This window comes from Taudactylus pleione, unplaced genomic scaffold, assembly GCF_031769625.1.
Source record: "Taudactylus pleione unplaced genomic scaffold, aTauple2 ptg000685l, whole genome shotgun sequence".
Classification (NCBI taxonomy): domain Eukaryota; kingdom Metazoa; phylum Chordata; class Amphibia; order Anura; family Myobatrachidae; genus Taudactylus; species Taudactylus pleione.
The window spans coordinates 2246082-2260756 of NW_028285087.1; the positions used below are offsets into that span (position 1 = coordinate 2246082).

The following is a 14675-nucleotide window of genomic DNA, read 5'->3' on the forward strand; positions in this document are numbered from 1 at the left end:
CTGAACATTCCTTTCCATATGCACCTTAACCCCAGTAGTGCCCCTTATACAGTACCCCAGTATGCAATGTCCCCGGTTTTGGTCCCTCTTATGAAGGCCCATACTAGTGTCCCCTTATACAGTACCCCCAGTAGTGGTCCCCCTTATTGAGCCCCCCATTAGTTCCCCTTATACAGTACCCCCAGTATGCAATACCTCCAGTAGTGGTCCCCCTTATGCAGCCCCTCATTAGTTCCCCTTATTCAGAGCCCCCAGTAGTGGTCCCCCCTATGAAGTGCCCCCAGTAGTGGTCCCCCTTATGCAGTGCCCCTTATATAGTGCCCCCAGTAGCAGTCCCCCCAATGCAGTGCCCCCAGTAGTGGTACCCCCTTATGCAGTGCCCTTTATATAGTGCCCCCAGTAGTAGTCCCCCCTATGCAGTGCCTTTATATAGTGCCCCCAGTAGTGGTCCCCGTTTGCAAGCCCTCAGTAGTGATCCCCCCTATCCAGTGCCCTTATACAGTGCCCCCTGTAGTGGTTCTCCCTATTTAATGCCCCCAGTAGTGGTCCCCCAGTGTAATGCCCCTTGTGCCCCTAGTAGTAAGCCCCTTATATAGAGCCCCCAGCAGTAGCCCCCCCATACAGTGTCCACAGTAGTGATCTCCCCTATCCAATGCCCTCATACAGTGCCCCCTGTAGTGGTCCTCCCTATTTAGTGCCCCCAGTAGTGGTCCCCTAGTAGTAGCCCCCCTCCCAATGCAGTGCCCCTAGTAGTAGCCCCCCCTCCCAATGCAGTGCCCCTAGTAGTAGCCACCCCAGTTGTAGTACCCCACCCCTAGTAGGTCCCCCCCAGTAATGGTGCCCCCTCCCCATGTGCAGACACACAAGCAAAAAAAAAAGATTTAAAAAAATACACTTACCTGAATCCACACTCCGGCTCCGGCCACTGCTCCTGCCGCCACACGTCAATCCTCCCAGGCTGGCGCGCTCTGCATTATGGGAGAGAAGTCATGACGTCTCTCCCATTACCCACTGCAGGAACCGGCTTTTGCAGTGGGAGCTGCAGCAGTCAATGAGAGTCTGTCTGACTCTCATTGGCTGCTGGTTAACATACACAACACCGCCGTGCTGGTGGCGATGTGTGTGTTGAACTGCACAGCCTGAGCCCGCCTCCCACCCTCCTCCTGGTGCTATTGAGTAAGCGCTCAGGGGGAGGGAAGGGGTTTGGCTGTGCAGCACTAGCGCCGGTCCTGTGTAAATGTGTAGCACTGACCGCACACACTGCGGTCAGCACTACACTGCCTAACTAGGGCGGGCTGGTATCATGGCCAGCGGTGCCTAGGGCACATACCCTGCTCGACCCCCCTTAGTTATGCCACTGTACACATGCAAGGATGGGGGCTATGAAAGGAGCCCATCTCTGTGATGTGTAAAAGTAAAGTGATCGCTAATGTGATAAACCACATCTACAGAGTTTTAGTCACACCCAATTCTTTAATTGCAATAAACCAGGGCCACTTGCTTGTGTTTGTCCCCCAGGCTGAAAGTTGCCAGCCAGTCCCGTATGCTCTTCCTCAACCAGTGACCTTCTCAATTCCCTACCTGAACCCTCTGGCACATTCTCTTCATTTGACCCCACAAAACGAGGATGAAGTATCTACACTCTTCTCATCATCCTACTCTATTGCCTCTACTCTTGATCCTTTACCCTCACAAATCAGTAAAGCTCTGTCTCCTGTGCTCATCCTAACCCTAACTAAAATCTGTAATCTCTCTCTCTCTCTCTACTGGCATCTTTCCATCACTGTTCAAGCATGCAGTGATTACTCCCATTTTGAAGAAACAAAATTCTGACCTTAACACACTCTTTAATTACCATACCATCTCCCAACTCCCATGCCCCTCCAAGATACTTGAGAGACATGTCTACATCCGCCTCACACACTTTCTTCACTCACATAACATATTGGACCCACTTCAGTCTTTCATTCCCAACACTCCACAGAGACAGCACTGACTAAGGTAGTGAATGATCCACTCACATAACCTTCATACAGTAGCTGCCATATCTAACTACATCCCCTTTCACAGTCTCCACACAACCTCACACATTGTCGTTCTTTCACATCCTCCTGACATTTGGCCAACATTACTGTGTGACTGGATCATACAGCCCACCAAAAAACTCTGCATTCTGGCTGGACCAAAATGCAATATATATTACACCTATCCTTGTGTATCAATGCCTATTTCCCTGTAGATTGTAAGCTTGCGAGCAGGGCCTTCCTACCTATATGTCTGTCTGTTATTACCCAGTTTTGTTCTATTAATGTTTCCAATTGTAAAGCGCAATGGAATATGAATATGAAACTGTTAATAAATAAAAATAATCCTGCAGGGACTTGCTCTCCTTAGGATGTCCCATAATATATGCATCCCAATGTAGGTATTATGCATAATTTCTGCTTCAACTAAAAGTTATTGTTGCCATTGGAGTTGGAGACACCCTTGATATCCTGCCAAGGGGAAACCAACCGCAGCCTGATACTCAAGTGCGTTAAGTTCCAGCTCTCGAACCTCTTCTAGTAGACAAGGTAGGGTTTCAGAAGACTGGCTAGACTGCATGGGAAGTGTAATTCACCCAGATAGTGTTGATTTGCTTCCCATCAATGAAGGGCTATTGAGTGAGCCTACAGAAAAGCCTACTTGGCGTCCCCTCAAGCAATTGGTGTGGCGTTTATCTCAAGAATAATCGCCAGGAATGATGTCATGTAAATGTATATAAATATAAATGTGTGTATCAACATCGTTTCTAGGCAGTGTCCTGTATTTGACCTGTAGGAATGCAAAGCTTGGAGGAGATTTGTCTTCCTGGAACCAGGCATCTAGATAACCATCTCTTATCTCTACAGGCAATAAAGTTTGGGGAGAGATACATCCTTAATGCAGATGGTCAGACCTGGTCAAGCCAGGTCATGGGATATAAAATCCTTTAGGAGGGAGATGACAGGAATGTAGGGTATGATACCTGCTTATTGGTTTCTAAAGACCCCTTCGCACTGTTTCAAGACCCCCTACTTCCTATAGACAATATGGAAGGGTGTGGCCGATTTCTTAATGCCCAGTGTACAGCAATGAAAGAGTGAAAAACCCAAAGGTGGGGGCTAGTGCATCTGTGAGGGTATAACTATGCATCTCCCTCAGTGATAAGTGTTCTTGTGCCCAAGGAGAGTCCTGACGACTGGCCAGAATCCAATGCTCCTGTGTCTCCTTCACGACAGAGTCTAGATGTAAAGACTCTGGGTTCTTTTTTCATTTTAATTCCTTTTATTTTCTGAACCTATTTGTGATATATTTGTATTGTCCATATTTGTACTACCTTTTTCTGTAATCAATAACCTTGGAAATATTTTTCGGATTAAACATTCTTAATCCAGTGTATTCTCCGTGTTCTTGTCGAATTCACGAGCCTGTGAGGTCAAAGCTATGTACCTATATGTAAGTGAGTGTGCAAATTGAGATTTGAGCGGAGAACCTAACGACTCCCGTTAACTTCGTTGGTGGTGGCAGAACCGTGTTATAGTAACCGCACGTGCTGAGGTAACCATAAGTCACAGTTGGCGATTCTCAGATTGAGGGATCTGGAGAATCGGCCGGCTGGTCGTGACAATTGGCATTATTGGAAATCCAGTCCAGACCTAGAAGATAAGAGCCACCAATAAGGTAACCAGTGGGGAATATGCAGCCCTATAAGATAATGACTTCAAATTGGGAAGCAATGAGTTACAAACTCATCCTAAAGGCATGGAATCGGGACCACTTAAGAGCTACTGGTGAAGATCAGGAAACTGTTGCTCACTCAATAATCTTGAAGAACTGGATGTCAGGGCTGGCACGGAATAATTTACGACTCCCACTGGACTGACTGGAGAATCAGAGGGCTAATGAAGGACTGCATGTAGTGGCAAGACTTCTACGTTCATCTAGGTTCCTGTGGTTCTTGTGAATCTGTGTGTCTGCCGAAGTGAAGTAATAGTGGAGCAATATCACTGCCTTGTCGGCATCACTAATGGAGGAGCATCTGCAGCATTGAAGCAAACCTGGATGGGATAACTCTGTGATGCCTCCCCATAGACCGGTATGATATACTTGATGCCTTGTAATTAATGTTGCATCCACTGTGTTTGGGATTGTTTTAAACCATTCATAGAAGTGCTATATTCACTGTTGGTATTTTTGTAGGGTTGCCCTGAGCACACTCTCTGCAAGCTGGCCAGCGTAAAAAGATTGCCTGCACCCCAATAAAGTGAACTAAATAAATACAAGGGGGGTCGTTTACAGTGGGTATATCATTGCTTAAATTGATAGGTAAAACTCTTCCATGCCGATCATAACAACTCCATCCACCTAGCACCCCCACCTCCTGTTGACTTGACACCGACTACTTACAGTTTAGATCTCTGTCTACCCCATGAGGCTACAGTTAAATTCCCAAACTTCTACATTGCAGCGCAAATCTATTGCAGGTGCGCACAGCACCCATGCAGCACTGCATTGCTGTACAGAATGGCGGTGAGTGGAATATACCACTCTACATTTAAGCAGTCAATACAAAAGTCCTAACTCTCAGGATGACCAATTAGTCCCCAAGAAATGAGACAGTGGGGGGCGTATAAATTAACGATTGTATTATTACTATTTTAAATGTGGTCAGAGCACGAAGTAGTGACTTACCACGTTTGGTCGTCAAAGCTGAAATTGATTGGGCATCTTTTTTCCTTTTTGTACAACAGTGCGGTCAGGTGTCACTTCCTCAGTGGTATCTGACCCTCAATCCAATGATAATATATTTGATTGAAGTTTGCAGGACAAAGAAAAGTGAAAACCACTAAGAAAGAAAAACTTCAGAGATACATACAGCAGCTCAGTAATGTAGGGACAGTCATTTATTCAGAGAATAACACATAACGTGGCATAGAGTCGGTTGTGGATAGCAATGCTCTACTTAGAGTTACTGTATGTGTAGTCAAAAAATATCCTCACATTTACTGGAGTCCCTTAAACCTGTTTGATATAAATACATGTTCACCAATGTTGTATAATTTCAATCCTGAAAGACCAATGAAAATTAAAAATAAATGCTACAGAAATCCTGGCTTGAGATCTTTGTTTTGCTCTGGGCATTAAATAAAATGTACATATTATATGTATAATTCAGATGATTTCTTGATTGTATGTCTTATTACAGCATGTTCCGGTATAATGACACAAACGCTTTGGCGGAGGCTATACCTAGTCATGCACACTAGAGCCAGATATTATATAGTCCACCAATAGCAATGGCAAACGCTGTATATGAACTTATTACCCATGATGAAATGACCATGGAATTGCCTGGTAATCCTTAATAATCCTGTGTGTCTTTTTCCATTAGGATTACTATGTCACTTTTTCATAATGGTAGAGATCAGTGACATCCCAGAGGCACGGAGTGCAGGCTGCCATTTTGTGGGGTGAGCCAATATTCATGAGAATGAAGTTATTGGTTCATCACACAAAATGCCTGCCTTAAATTTGTGCACTGGTGACATCACTAGTTTTTAGTCACTTGATAGGCTAAAGTCTTATTAATATTATTGCACCTGTCAGAGCCGTGTGTAAGGCCAGGGATCAGTGCACGTGTATTACTAGATATAAAAGACTTCCTGGTCTGTGTTCCGAGGCAGTGTAGCATTGCCCTGTAATTGGTCAATTGTTGCCTGGCGAAGGATCTGCCACCCCTTGCTGGACCTCCTCTGGGCTTGGGATAGTAGTTTTTCCTTGTTGTCTGTGTTTGCAGATGCAGCTGAGTTCTTGCTGATAGTCTGGGCATCCTGGCATGTACCGGTCTGTCGCAACACGGCCTCCTCGTCATCCGGGCGTTCTTTCTCTATGCTAAAACAAATGGATTGCAACTTAAATAACATATATGCATGTACTTGTTCAATCAAAGTGTGGATTTTAAACTGTACCATCTGCAGTACTGCCAAGAAATGGGCTATGTATGGGGGTGCAGCCTAATCCCACTGGGTGCCATCAGATGAGACTTGGATTGGTGGTTACGCTTACCGACTCTTTCCCTGGGCAGTGCAGTCGTACTTCTTTAATCAATAATGAAAAATGAACAGAATTAGGGAAAACAAACTTTATCTGCGCTGGGTAGCAGGTGTGGTATGATGAGTCGATACTCAGAATGCCAACATGGATATTAGGTCGACATTCACAAATATAGAGATGGTTAAAATGTCAACATGTTCATGACATCGACATATAACATTTTAACACCATGTCGACATACAGTTATTTTTGCATATTTTAGCCTAACCATAACCCTTAAAAGTAACACAACAATCATTTTGGTGTCGACATGTTAAATGTTAACGTTTTGTGCACATCCACATTTTAACCATGTTGACATTTGTGAATGTCGGCATTTTACTTGTTGGCCATTTGTCCGTGTCGAAATTTTGACTGTCGATATTCAGAGCCTGTCGACATGCTGGTGTGAAAACGAAATAATGATCTGTGTCATAGAGAAGAACAGTGAATTGGTGGCCCCAAAGGTAGTGGTCTTACAATGAGGTAAATCGGCTCATGCCTGTAAGTATACACATATATATACAGTAGGTGCCTTATGCCTGGGCACATTTCCAGTGACGGACCCAGCAAAGATGACAGGGTTAAAATACCATTTCCTATTTGGACCAGTATCGCCTGTACTCTACAACTTTTTGATGAATTACAGCCATAACTGATATTTATTGTAGCAAAAATATAATGAACCTTATTGCCGCTAAAGGGGACATATTATATTGGCCACATAGGGGTTTATGGCCCTGATTCAGAGCCGGACGCTGTTTCAGAGCGCTCGCTCTGAATCAGGGCGGCATTTTTTTTTGAGCCAGGCTCCTGGCCGCTTGCTAAGCTGTGGGTGAAAACCCACAGCTTTTGCGAGCGGCCAGGTGATGGTAGCGGCCATCGGGGCTTACGACGAGACCCTTGTGGTGGGGTCTCGTTCCCGCAAGCACCAGTGAGCTTCCTGCTCTAAATAGAGCAGGAAGCTCACCACTGACATCACTGGTGCTTCCCACAAATGGCAGGCGTTCCTAGGGGAATGCCTCCATTTGTGTAGCCACCCGCCCTGCCCGCCTCCAAAACTGGGTGAGCTGTCAATCACAAATGACAGCCGCACCATTTTGTTGCAAGACCCATAGCGACGTGCCCGTTGCTGGCCGGGTCTCGCGCATGCGCACGCCGGAGGCAGCGCATGCGCAGGGGGCAAACATCGACCCGCTTGCGAGCGGGTCTGAATCAGCCCCTATGTACTAAGCCTTGTAGATAGATAAAGTGGATGCAGATAAAGTACCAACCAATCAGCTCCTAGCTGTGTTTGAAAAATGAGCTGATTGGTTGGTACCTTCTCTCTCTCCAAAGCCTAGTACATAGATCCCTTGGTCACCTAATGGCCAGACCTACAGCTGCACTTTAAGATGAAGGCGGTGCATTAAGGCCCTGATTCAGAGCCAGACGCTCTGACAGAGCGCACGCTCTGAATCAGGGCCGTCCCTGCTCCTTTTCGGAGCGGCCTCCTGGCCGCTCGCATAGCTGTGGGTTACCACCCACAGCTCTAGCGAGCGGCCAAAATGATGGTCGCGATGGTCAAGACCATCGCGACCATCGGGCTTGCGACGAGGCCCTGTGGTAGGGTCTCGATGCCGCAAGCCCTAGAGTGCTTTTGGCTCCATCAGAGCCAAAAGCGCTCCCACTGACATCACTAGTGATGTCAGTGGGGCCGGCCCCAGACGGTAGGCGTTCCCATGGGAACGCCTCCGTCTGGGCAGCCACGCCCCCACCACGCCCACCAAAGGAGGAGTGCTGTCAATCACCATCGACAGCACGCCCCCTTTGGTGCGAGATCCTTAACGACGGCTTGGCCGTCGTTATTCGGGTCTCGCGCATGCGCACGACGGAGGCGCCTCCGTCGTGCGCATGCGCACTTGGGCACCATCGACCCACTTGCGAGTGCTCAGCGCTCGCGAGCGGGTCAGAATCAAGCCCTGAGTCCACTGAGAGATCCACGTCTTTGTCACTCACTACTGTGACACTTGTTTTTAAATGAGAAATGGTAACAGGACTGACTTGTGTCACGTTTGCATACTTCATATAGATGTTGGAGACGTACTGTACTGTACTGTAACAGCTTCATTCCAGCTATCTAATACTTAGATTAAGACGAGTCTTCATGATCTGATAGAGAACATTTCCAGTCTCAGCCAGCTGTGTCTATCCCGGTAAAAAAACAATGTCCCAGGGGCAGAATACAGGTTGGTCTGTATCGCCGTGTTCCTCAGGGCAATACGGGGCCGGTCACTAGGTCAGAGGGGAGTTCAGCTGCTTTTTTTTTGTCATGTGTATTTTGTTATTCTGCTAATGAGACATTTTTCTCACTGCTGCTCTGAGCCTATTTTTGGCACTGGTGAGCTCAGCACATCCTGCCGTCCGCACCAGTAACGTGTTTGTACAGAACTCACACAAATCGTACTGTACCTGTTTTTTTTTTCCTTTCACAGTATTGCTTTTTTATATATAGCCCCAGACTAGAATATGCACATTAGTTTCAGGAAAGTGATGCAACAGTGGGAGCTCTGTGGTGTATTTAAGATGGGTGCAGGGTGTGTGGATAGTGCCCAGGGGAGCCTTGATAGTTACTGGAACCCATTTGTTTTGAATAACTTAGAATAAGGGGGTGCTATAAGTATAAATGTGTGCGTGTGCAGACCCCCATGTTTTGGTTTTAGCAAAACCACCCTCAAACTCACTACTACAACAACTGCTACTCACTATTACTACTACTACTAATACTACAACTACTGCTACTCACTACTACTAATACAACTACTGCTACTCACTACTATTACTACTCACTACTACTACTACTACTAATACTACAATTAGTACTACTCACTACTGTTACTCACTACTGCTCACTACTACTACTCACTACTACTAATACTACAATTAGTACTACTCACTACTGTTACTCACTACTGCTACTCAATACTACTACTTCTACTACTACTGCTACTCGCTACAACTACTACTGCAAAAAACAGTTTCACTACTACTACTTCTACTGCTACTCACTACTACTAATACTACTACTACTACACATTATACATACTGCTACTCACTACTACTACTACTCAGTACTAGTACTGCTACTCACTACTGCTACTCACTACTACTACTGTTGCTACTCACTACTACTACTACTATGTCTACTACTACTGCAATGCACTACTACTGCTACTCTCTACTACAGCTACTACTCACTAATGCTACTCAGTACTACTACTACTACTCACTAATGCTACTCACTACTACTACTCAATACTACTACTACTGTTAGTTACTGCTCACTACTACTACTACGACTACTACTACTACTACTCACTACTTCTACTACTCTACTACTCACTTCTACTACTGCTACTCACTACTACTACTCAGTACTACTACTGTTGCTACTCACTACTACATCTACTGCAACTCACTACTACTGCTACTCTCTACTACTGCTACTACTCACTAATGCTACTCAGTACTACTACAACTACTCAATACTACTACTCACTACTAATGCTATACACTACTGCTACTCACTACTACTACACCTCACTACTTCTACTACACACTACACACTATTGCTACTCAATGATATTACTACTATTACTACTCACTACTACTACTTCTGCTGACTACTACTATTGCTAATCACTACTACTCACTACTACTGCTACTTACTACTGCTTCTACTACTCACTAATGCTACTCAGTACTACTTACTACTGCTTCTACTACTACTCACTACTAATACTCACTAGTACTACTGCTACTCCCTACTACTGCTACTACTACTGCCACTCACAACTACTACTGCTACTCACTACTACTACTATACCTCACTACTTCTATGATTCACTTTTGCTACTCACTAATACTACTACTACCCAACTACTATTGCCACTCACTACTACTGCTACTCACTACTACTGCTTCTACTACTACTAATTACTACTACTGCCACTACTTCTGCTACTCACTACTAATACGTCTACTACTGCTTCTCACTACTACTATTGCTACTCACTACTACTACTCACTACTACTACTCACTACTAATACTCACTAGTACTACTGCTACTCCCTACTACTGCTACTACTACTGCCACTCACAACTACTACTGCTACTCACTACTACTACTATACCTCACTACTTCTATGATTCACTTTTGCTACTCACTAATACTACTACTACCCAACTACTATTGCCACTCACTACTACTGCTACTCACTACTACTGCTTCTACTACTACTAATTACTACTACTGCCACTACTTCTGCTACTCACTACTAATACGTCTACTACTGCTTCTCACTACTACTATTGCTACTCACTACTACTACTCACTACTACTGCTTCTGCTCACTACTACTACTACTAGCTACTTACTGCTACTTCCACTACTTCTGCTACTCACTACTATTAGTACTATTGCTACTCACTATTACTACTACTACTAACAAACTACTATTGCTACTCACTACTACTACTACTGCTTCTACTACTACTCACTACTAATACTCACTAGTACTACTGCTTCTCACTACTACTGCTACTACTACTGCCACTCACAACTACTACTGCTACTCACTACTACTACTATACCTCACTACTTCTATGACTCACTATTGCAACTCACTATTACTACTACTAACAAACTACTATTGCCACTCACTACTACTTCTGCTCAATACTACTACTAACTACTACTACTGCCACTACTTCTGCTAGTAGTAGTAATGAGTAGTAAGTAGCAGTAGTAGTGAGTAGTAGTGATTAGCAATAGTAGTAGTCACTACTATTGCTAATCACTACTACTCACTACTACTGCTACTTACTACTGCTTCTACTACTACTCACTACTAATACTCACTAGTACTACTGCTACTCCCTACTACTGCTACTACTACTGCCACTCACAACTACTACTACTGCTACTCACTACTACTACTATACCTCACTACTTCTATGATTCACTTTTGCTACTCACTAATACTACTACTACCCAACTACTATTGCCACTCACTACTACTGCTACTCACTACTACTGCTTCTACTACTACTAATTACTACTACTGCCACTACTTCTGCTACTCACTACTAATACGTCTACTACTGCTTCTCACTACTACTATTGCTACTCACTACTACTGCTTCTACTCACTACTACTACTAGCTACTTACTGCTACTTCCACTACTTCTGTTACTCACTACTATTAGTACTATTGCTACTCACTATTACTACTACTACTAACAAACTACTATTGCTGCTCACTACTACTACTGCTTCTACTACTACTCACTACTAATACTCACTAGTACTACTGCTTCTCACTACTACTGCTACTACTACTGCCACTCACAACTACTACTGCTACTCACTACTACTACTACTATACCTCACTACTTCTATGACTCACTATTGCTACTCACTATTACTACTACTTACAAACTACTATTGCCACTCACTACTACTTCTGCTCAATACTACTAACTACTACTACTGCCACTACTTCTGCTAGTAGTAGTAGATGTAGTAGTGAGTAGAAGTAGTAGTAGTAAGTAGTAGTAGTAGTAAAAGTAGTAGTAGTAGCATTGAGTAGCAATAGTGAGTAGTAGAAGTAGTGAGGTATAGGAGTAGTAGTAGTGAGCAGCAGTAGTGTGTAGCATTAGTAGTGAGTAGTAGTAGTGAGCAGCAGTAGTGTGTAGCATTAGTAGTGAGTACTCACTACTACTACTACTCACTACTACTGCTACCCACTACTGCAACTGCTACTGTAATTACTACTTCCACTACTACTACTCAGTTGTACTACTCACTTCTACTAGTAATTGTGAGTAGCAAAAGTGAGTCATAGAAGTAGTGAGGTATAGTAGTAGTAGTGAGTAGCAGTAGTAGTTGTGAGTGGCAGTAGTAGTAGCAGTAGTAGTGAGTAGTAGTGATTAACAATAGTATTACTACTACTACTTCTACTGCTACTCATTACTACTCCTCACTACTACTACCCATTACTACTACAACTACTACTACTCACTACTACTACTCCTCCTCACTACTACTACTATTCATTACTACTCCTCACTACTAATACTCACTACTACTACTACTGCTACTCATTACTACTCTTAACTATGTGGACTCAAGCATGGATATCTAGCTCATATGTTGGACTTGGATTTCATCTATTCTACCTACTACTACTACTACTACTCACTACTACTACTCCTCCTCACTACTACTTCTGCTACTCATTACTACTCCTCACTACTACTACTGCTACTCATTACTACTACTCACTACTACTACTTCCAATACTACTGCTACTCACTACCACTACTACTCCTACTCACTACTACTCCTACTCACTACTACTGCTACTAACTACTACTACTACTACTACTACAACTGCTTCTACTCACTACTACTACTGCCTAGAATGGCACACTGCAGCTAGAATGTATGCAGCAGTGCCGCCTGGAGCATCCTTAGGACACTTCAGACTTCAGCTGTAATCACCAGCGATTGTGGCCCCACCTCTGTGTGACATCACATGGAGGGGGCGTGGCCTGCACCAGGCCCACAAATAATATTATATATATCAAAATGGCCCTCTGCAGAAAAAAGGTTCCCCAACCTTGCCCTAAGAGGTCCGTGGGAATGGAAGTAAGTGGCACAAAATATTGATGAACATTGTGAAGCAATGACAGAGCCTTTCTCCGGCACAAACAGCCGGTTTCATTAGCAGTTTAAGTTTTATTGCCGCTTCATAAAGAGACCCCAGAAGTTGCCATCATTTATTTTTTTAATTATTCCTCCCTATGCTGCCCTTGTTTTCATTAAATTGTAGTAGCAGAGCTCCTCACAGTGATGGTAGGAAGAACCGTTTCGCCATGGTAGGAAAAAGAGTGTAAAAGTTTGTCTAAAACTTCTATTCGGAAGAAATTAGAAGCGATACTGTACTTTTGTGAGTGAATTTCATTCCTCATTTGTTCCCCAGAGTAGGGATGGCCATCAGTGGTGTTCCCATTGATGGCGATATAGTAAGTGGCCTCGATGGTTTTCAAACTATACTATGGATGACCATCGAGGGTTTCACCAACCGATGGTCATCCCTGCTCTTTGACTTATTGGCCAATCCGAACCTGGGGGTGGGGCTTCGCAGGTGCCAGGGGCGGAAGCTATGCTCCATGTCCTGGCACCTTGTAAAGAAAAAAAAATACATTTTCCCCCATCGATGGTAAAAGTATTAAAATTCGGCCATAAACATCGATGATTATGAATCATTGATGGTCGAAGGCCATCCCTATCCCAGAGTGGAATGAACTTCTTGTGTGCTTGGCAGTCATACTGGTGCATTTGTGCACTTCCGTAAACAAACAACTAAGGCCCTCATTCAGAGCCGTACGCTCTGAGCAGAGCGCACGCTCTGAATGAGGGCCACCCTCCATAATTATGGAGCGTCCTCCTGGACGCTCGTATAGCTGTGGGTCACCACCTACAGCCTGTACGAACATGCAGTTTGATGGCCGCGATGGTCTTGACCATCGCGACCATCGCCACAGCGAGCCGGAGCCTGCGGTTGAGTTTTTCAACCGCAAGGCCCGGAGTGATTTTGGCTCTATCAGAGCCAAAATCACTCCCACTGACATCACTAGTGATGTCAGTGGGCCGGCTTCTGACGGTAGGCGTTCCCTTGGGAACGCCCCCGTCAGGGAGGCACGCCCCCGGCACGCCCACCAAAGGGGGCGTGCTGTCAATCAACATCGACAGCACGCCCCCTTTGATCAGACACAACGAGCGAAGGAAAGTCCTTCGCTCGTCGCGTCTGGCGCATGCGCACAACGGAGCTCCCGCCGTCGTGCGCATGCGCAGTGCACCACATCGACACACTTGCGAGTGGACAGCCGCTTGCGAGTGGGTCTGAATCAGGCCCTAAGTACAGTGAAATGGATAGTACTCACCATAAATACCAGTGGTTACCAAGGCCGTATTCTGATCCAAAAATGCCGAGGCGGGGCCAGAAGTATTGCGGAATCCTCTTCTCCAACATCACTGTAGTCGCTGCAAGCTGCGGTGGAAAAATGAATTTACCAGTCAGCAAGTAGACTGAGAACGCCATGTTAGTACAACATGTGTATATGTGTGTGTGTGTTATAGATATTGGGCAAGGCTGGTTGTGTGCTAACAATGTTGTAAATGAGCGCATATTCCCCTCCACCTCCGTAATTGTTAGTTTACAATTTCTGTGTCCCAAAGACATGTATAACCTTGCTTGGATGCATCATTCACCCACAAATATTGATCTTCATCATGCTACTTATTCAGCCCAATACGTGCCAATATCAGGCTGCTTTTATGTCCCCAAAACGGTATGCAGTCATATTGCCGACAGCCATTTTATTGAAATTTCTCTGGTCGGCTGTTTGAGCAGGTGCTGTGCTAGTGACAGGTGCTGTGCTAGTGACAGGTGCTGTGCTAGTGACAGGTACTGTGCTAGTGACAGGTACTGTGCTAGTGACAGGTGCTGTGCT

The 14675-nt window shown here is 44.8% G+C and overlaps 1 protein-coding gene across 2 annotated transcripts in view; it reads right to left on the bottom strand.

Annotated features, from left to right (window-relative positions):
* Positions 1–4903: 4903 nt before the first annotated feature.
* LOC148477859 (transient receptor potential cation channel subfamily V member 6-like) overlaps positions 4904–14675 on the bottom strand; it is a 62988-nt gene continuing 53216 nt past the window's right edge. For both annotated transcript variants that reach the window (XM_088456099.1, XM_088456098.1), the window contains 2 exons: positions 14106–14212; positions 4904–5913 (listed from right to left, as the gene is read on the bottom strand). In XM_088456099.1, the coding sequence (XP_088312225.1) occupies positions 5667–5913; positions 14106–14212 (354 nt within the window). In that variant the 3' untranslated portion in view covers positions 4904–5666. The remainder of the gene's footprint in view (positions 5914–14105; positions 14213–14675) is intronic.